This window comes from Cebus imitator, unplaced genomic scaffold (assembly GCF_001604975.1).
Source record: "Cebus imitator isolate Cc_AM_T3 unplaced genomic scaffold, Cebus_imitator-1.0 Scaffold415, whole genome shotgun sequence".
In the NCBI taxonomy this organism is placed as follows: domain Eukaryota; kingdom Metazoa; phylum Chordata; class Mammalia; order Primates; family Cebidae; genus Cebus; species Cebus imitator.
Window position 1 is genome coordinate 1,417,232 of NW_016107730.1, and position 6,567 is coordinate 1,423,798.

General features: G+C 56.8%; 1 protein-coding gene across 1 annotated transcript in view; it reads right to left on the reverse strand.

Moving 5' to 3' along the window:
* Nucleotides 1-1,438: 1,438 nt before the first annotated feature.
* FKBP10 (FKBP prolyl isomerase 10) overlaps nucleotides 1,439-6,567 on the reverse strand; it is a 15,316-nt gene continuing 10,187 nt past the window's right edge. Inside the window, exons 3-10 of the mRNA XM_037731682.1 lie at nucleotides 6,005-6,194; nucleotides 5,764-5,909; nucleotides 5,209-5,398; nucleotides 4,932-5,077; nucleotides 4,135-4,327; nucleotides 3,502-3,644; nucleotides 2,788-2,951; nucleotides 1,439-2,403 (exon numbers count right to left, since the gene is read on the reverse strand). Of these exons, the coding sequence (XP_037587610.1) occupies nucleotides 2,218-2,403; nucleotides 2,788-2,951; nucleotides 3,502-3,644; nucleotides 4,135-4,327; nucleotides 4,932-5,077; nucleotides 5,209-5,398; nucleotides 5,764-5,909; nucleotides 6,005-6,194 (1,358 nt within the window). The 3' untranslated portion in view covers nucleotides 1,439-2,217. The remainder of the gene's footprint in view (nucleotides 2,404-2,787; nucleotides 2,952-3,501; nucleotides 3,645-4,134; nucleotides 4,328-4,931; nucleotides 5,078-5,208; nucleotides 5,399-5,763; nucleotides 5,910-6,004; nucleotides 6,195-6,567) is intronic.

Sequence of the window (6,567 nt, forward strand, 5' to 3'; positions counted from 1 at the left end):
AAAAAAAAAAAAAAAAAAAAAAAGGAGCCAGTTCAGCATTTTCTTAACTTTAGAGGAAATCACTGGCACCCCTTCCTGCAGAGTTTGGCTAGCTGTTGGAATGTTCTGTCATTCTGCAGATTTGTAGTGGAAAGTAGTGGAGATGTTACTGAAGTCCCATTGTGTGCCAGGTGCTACTCTGGGCACTTGGGTGCCTGCCAGTTGACCCTCACAATGACCCTGCCAGATCGCTAAGGCAGGATGAATAACTTGCCCAAACTCCGTAGCTAGGAGCTAGACCCAGGATTCAAATGTTTCTGACCAAAGTCCATGCCATTTGCTGCATTTCCCTGCTTCAGGCCTGTTCCATTAGGTTTTGGGAGGAGGGAGTGGTTACCATCTGAGGCTGGGTCAGTAACCACTTTCAGCCTTCAATCAAGGAGCTTTCTTGGCTGGCACAGTGGCTCATGCTGTAATCCCAGCACTTTGGGAAGCTGAGGTGGGCACATCAGTTGAGGTCAGGAATTTGAGACCAGCCTGGCCAACATGGTAAGACTGTGCACCTGCCTATAATCCCAGCTACTGGAGTAGCTGGGGTAGGAGAATCACTTGAACCCAGGAGGCAGAGATTGCAGTGAGCTAAGACAGCACCATTGTGCTCCAGCCTGGGCGACAGATCGAGACCCTGTCTCAAAACAAACAAACAAACAAACAAAAAAAACAGACTTCAATCAAGGAGCTTTTTGGATGCTTTGGTGCCATAGAATGTCAGTCACTGGCCATGGGGAGCGGTTAGGTCTCTTAGGGGACTCTGGGCAAGAAGTGCTGATGGAGGCAGTTTGCTGTGAGTCCAGTCCTGTCATTTTCTTTCCCAAGTCCCCACCCATCCTCAGAAGGGCCGGGTCATCCCAGGCAAGCAAGAGCAGATGGCCTGGCTGGTGGCTGAAGTCTTCCTACAAGACACTGTGGAGATCTGAACTCAGTTACCTTTCCCCTAGCAAGAAGGATGGGCAGGTGGTAACAGGTGGCAGCCAGGAGCAGGAAGAGATGGGAAAATAGTATTGGAAATGATTGACGGAAAAGGATAATCTGACCTGTGTGCTTTAATTTAATCCTTGAGCTTTGTCGGTTGAGTTTGAGGTCAGGGACATTGTTTTTTCCATTCGATGGGGACAGTTAGGGGATGAGGATCATCACTCCACACCCTGCTGCAGGCCTCTGTCCTCTACAATTCACCCCCTCCACAGACCACGGCTCCCTTCCCACAGCAAAGCCCCCAGGTTAGGCCCAGGGCAGGCAGGAAACCTCCAGAGGGGGAGCCCCTGATCTGGGGACACGCTGTCTAGAGCTAATGAGGCCATGGAAACAGCCTGGTTTATCTTCCCAAATGTAGGGAACCCCCCCAACCCCCACTTCATCCCCTAGCCCCTCAAGCTGTTCCAAAAGACAATTAAGGCCATTGGTTTAATCTTTTATGTGGAACAAAGGAAAAAGGGACTGACACCTGTTTAGCCTTTTGAGTGTGCAGAGCTCTGCCCACCTCCCTCCCACCCCTCAGCCCCAAATCCAAGATTTTGTAGCCCTCACACCCACCCAAGCAGGTTCCCTCACACACACCCTTTGTTTTCTTCCTCTTCCATGGTTCCTTAGGGAAAGGTGCCTTCTTTAGGGATGAAGAGCTACCTACAGCCCAGTCCTAGCCTCCAGCACCCCAAAATCAGCTCAGCCTCCACTGGAGGCGAGGGGGAAGAGCAAAAGGCATGGGGCTCCCCTTCCCCAGGAGCCAGTCAGAGCTGGGGAGGAAGGCAGAGGCGTCCTGGGGAGCTGTCACAGAGAGGAATGGGGTCAGGGAGTGGGGGTGACAAGTACAAATAAAGAGAAAGTTTGGGGAGACAGATGACAAGCCCAGCTATGCTAGTGACGTGGAGGGGAGGTGTGGTGAGAGACCAGCCATGGCCCTGTCCAACCCCGGGCTCCACCAGCCTCAAACTGGCTTTGCAAATCCAAACATTTTAAGGAAGGGGTTTGGGGTTGGAAGAGAAATGGCATAGAGGTCTGTGCTGTGGATTTTCATCTAGGGTGGTGGGAACCCCAGAGATGTCTCCTCTGCCATCGTTTTAGATGGCTCCCGGACCTCATCCCAGCAGAGGGAGGGTGACTGTCAGCAGGTCAGTCCTAGCGCCATGCCCCCCTCGCAGTGGGCCTCTGTGTCTCAGGCCTGGCCAGGCTCCCTGCCCCTCAGAGCTCCTCGTGGACCCGCTCCTGGTCCTCATCTGACTTTAGCTTCAGCTCCTCGACTGTGATCTTGCCGTCCTGGTTGCGGTCCTGGTTCTGGAACATGTCCCCTATGGTTTTCTCAGGGTCCTGCCCAGGCATGAGGCGTCCTTTGCCCTCACTCACTTGAGCCTTGATGAAGGTGGAGAACTGGGGGGAGGGGAGAGCCAGGGAAGTGGGGAGTGAGCATCACATGGCCTTGGGAGGGGCCCTGGGTGGAGGCCAGTGAGTGCTTTCTTTTTCTATCTTCCCAGGCTCCCTCACATGCCTCAAGGGCACTGGTGCTGGAGTCCTGGTGAGGGTGGGGGTGGAGGCATGGCATGGGGGGATAGTCCGTGACTGGGCTCGGGTAGGGAACAGTCTGCATGCGTTCCCAGGAGAAGGCGGGGATGAGGAGCCTGAGGCGTGGGGCTCAGCACAGGCAGGAGCACAAGGGCAGGTGGACAGGCCAGATGAGGAATGCCTTCTTCCTAGATGCCTCCTGGGTCGGAGGGGGTTCGTGAGCTTGGTTATTAGGACTGAACCTTCACCTACCTCCTCCGGAGGGACCTCTCCATCCTTGTTGAGGTCCATGTCTTCAAACAGGTTAGCAGGAGGGTCATCGTGCCACACAAACAGGTAGCCTGTGGGCAGCCCATCCTCCCGGGACACCAGCTCCACCTCAAACCGCAGCACAGCACTGCCGGGGACGCCCCGGGCTGGATGGAGGGCAGGAGAGGAGGGAGGGGTCCCAGTCAGGCCAGAGTCTGGGCCTTGCTTCGATGCTTCCCAGCCCACAGGCCTCAGTTTCCCTTCTTGGAGCTGGGCTGGAGAATGGCGCACAGGATATTTAAGGAGCCATCCCGCAGGCATTCCTGACTCCTCCCACCAGCCATCAGGCCCACAATGAGCAGGAGCAACAGGGACGGATGCCAGTCTCATAGTTTCGGACTGAGCACGGTGGCTCATGCCTGTAATCCCAGCACTTTGGGAGGCCAAGGTGGGTGGATCACCTGAGGTCAGGAGTTCAAGACCAGCCTGGCCAATATGGCAAAACCACATCCCTACTAGAAATACAAAAATTAGCTGGACATGGTGGCAGGTGCCTATAATCCCAGCTACTTGGGAGACTGAGGCAGGAGAATCGCTTGAACCCAGGAGGTGGAGGTTGCAGTGAGCTGAGATCATGCTACTGCACTCCAGCCTGGGGTGACACAGTGAGCCTCCATCTCAAAAAAAAAAAAATTACTTTTTTTCTCACTCCCTCACCTCCATTCTCCCCGTGGGCCAGGTGCGGGGGCACGATGAGCTGCCGCCTCTCTCCCACACACATGCCCTGCAGGCCCATGTCCAGGCCTTCGATCACCTTGTTGGCCCCCAGAGTCGCCTCCTGGGGGGCCCCGTAGTCATGCCTGGGGGAGAGCAGATGCCCAGGTCAGCAGCCACCCTGTCCCCTGTCAGCGTACACCCCACTCTCTCTGAGGTGGGCCCAGAACAAGCGCTCAGTTCCGGAGTCACTCCCACTGGTGACTTGGGCCACGCAGGAGAGTGCAGGGGCCCAGCAGTGCAGACGTGGGGTTCCCTTCTCATCTCGCCTCTGCCCCTAAAATGTAGCCTCCAGGGCTCATGGCTCCCGCATCAGTTTCCCCTCTGTGAAAAGGAAAGAGCAGTTCTCCCACAGTTGCTGGCTTCACCTTCCCTCCCACTGTAAAGCAGAGAATCTCATCTCATGGTTCCCTGACAGGCTCTGAAATGGGACTGAAAGAAGCAGGAGCCTGAAAGCTCCCCTGGGGCTCAAGGACCAAGAGGGAGGAGCAGGTGTCAGGGTGCTGTGAGGAGAACTCCCCATGCCTGAGCCCACCCACATGCCCAGCCCCAGCCCCAGCCCCACCCCGGACCCACGAGGTGAAGAGCTGGGTGCCGTCCAGCAAAGAACAGTTGTAGTGGTATCGAACAAAGTCGCCAAGCTTGGTGGTCTCATTGCAGGTCTCAGATGGCCGGGACAGTGTCTTGATTTCCACCACATCCGCAGGGTTGTGGAAGTCAATGACGTGGACGTTGAAGATGAGCACGGCCGAGCCAGGGATCTTGTCTCCTGAGGCCGGAATCGGGGAGTGTGGTCAGCTCAGAGCATGAGGAGAGGCTTCTTGAAGTCTCTCTATGGAGGCCCCTGGACCTGACACCCATGCCCGGCCCTGGGGAGCCAAAGGAGGGTGGGATGGGATGTTTGTCCAGAGTGAATTCTAACATACTCTCTCATTGGAGTGAGGGGCAGGGGAAGGCGGCTTTCCAGTTAGAAAGCTCTTTTCCACTCACCATTTTGCAAACTCCCAGTAACTTACCCTGCAGATCAGCATGGCTTGCCCATTTTACAGGTGAGGACACTGAGGCTCCCAGCACAGCTGGGTCCTGGGGCTATGCTGGTTCTGTTTTTCCACAACCACCCTCCCTCCTCAAACTCAGGAGTTGGCTGCCCTTCTCCACTAGGGAAGGGAGAAGTGGGGCGCCACCCTGGAGGAAATTGATGGAGTCCGTGTGGCAGGAATCAGAGTGACCAGATGTAAGCTGCATGCATGTTCTGTGATGAGTGGGGTCGAGTGGTGGCTAGAATCCCACTGTGGAGTGGGGATGAGGGGCGGCCTGGCCACGAGGGGCAGTTCAGGGTAGGAGCTGAGGTGGCGGCTGGGGAACGTCCCTACCAGTTCCATTTTCCCCGTAGGCGAGGTGTGGGGGGATGGTAATTCTCCGGCGCTCCCCTACGCAGGCGCCCTGCAGCCCCTGGTCCATCCCGGGGATGATGTAGCCCTGCCCGATATAGGTATTGTAGGTGTGGTTGCGGGAGTAGCTGCAATACAAGGCGGGAGGGCCAGGAAGGGAGTCAAAGGGGCCCTCCCCTTCCAGGCAGCTCAGAGTGCCCCCCCAGCTTCTTCCACATTTTGCCCAGCCCCTGCCCTCCCACCTCAAGACCCTCCGGACCTGGAATCAAACAGGGTGCCGTCCATCAAGGAGCCATTGTAGTGGTAGCGCATGAAGTCCCCAGCCACGGCTCTGCGGACACAGCCCGGGGGCAGCTCCAGTGTCTCTAGCTGGACAGTGTCCTTCGGGTTGTGTACGTCAATCAGGAGGACGTGAAAGACCAGCGAGGCCTGCGGGGGGATCACTGTCCCTGGGGAAGGGATAGGGCTTGAACCATACAGGTGGGGAGCAAGCCGAGGCTCCGCCGGCACCATGCAAGGAGACACTAGCCCCGCTCCAGAGCCCTGTCCTGTCCACCAGTAGCCCTGCTTCCTGCTCCTCCAGTAAGGCCTGAGCTGGGTTTTCCCCAGGGCCACCACCAGCTCATACTGAGCCTTCGTGTGAATCAGAATAAAGCACCCCTTCTTAGTGAGACGAGCACTAAGGGTAGAGTTCATCCCGCCTTGAGTCCTTGGCTGGATGCCCTTGTGCAGTATACAACCTGAGCAACTGTATGTGGAGGCCTGGTTATCCCTCTTCTGGAGAATTTCCCCTTGACTCCTTGCCCACCCTCACCATAGCCTTTCTCGCCATAGGCCAGGAATGGAGGGATGATAATCTTTCTTCTCTCTCCAGGACACATGCCCAGCAGCCCCTGGTCCATGCCCTTGATCAGCCAACCAGAGCCGACGTAGGTGTCGTAAGTGCCGCCCCTACTGTAGCTGCAGAAAACGAGGTGGGGGGGGAGAGGCTGGCTGGACTCCTGCTCCCCATGCCACAGTCCCCAGTGCCTCAGGGCTCCCCTCTGGCCCCTTACCTGGTATCAAAGGAGGTGCCGTCCAGCAGGGTGCCGTTGTAGTGGTAGCGGACAAAGTCGCCGTCCTGGACCATGCGGGGGCAGTGGGGCGGGCGCAGCAAGATGCTCACCTGCACAGTGTCTTCCTTGTTCCACACATCCAGCAGAACCACGTCGAAGTAGAGGGTGGCATCCGGTGGAATGAGCCCCGCTGTGAGGGCACAGCAGCATGGAGGTCTCAGAGCTGTGCTCTGCCAACCAGGATCCCAGCCAGGGGCCTTCCTCTCATCCCACACCGGGAGACCCAAACCAGGCACACAGCTGCCACTATGTTTGTTTGTTTTTTAAGAGATAGTGGGCTGGGCAGAGTGGCTCATGCCTGTTATGCCAGCACTGTGGGAGGCCATGGCAGGCGGATGGCTTGAGCCCAGGAGTTCAAGACCAGCCTGGGCAACATGGCGAAACACCATCTTTACTAAAAACAAAAAAAAATTAGGCCGGGCGCGGTGGCTCAAGCCTGTAATCCCAGCACTTTGGGAGGCCGAGGCGGGTGGATCACGAGGTCAAGAGATCGAGACCATCCT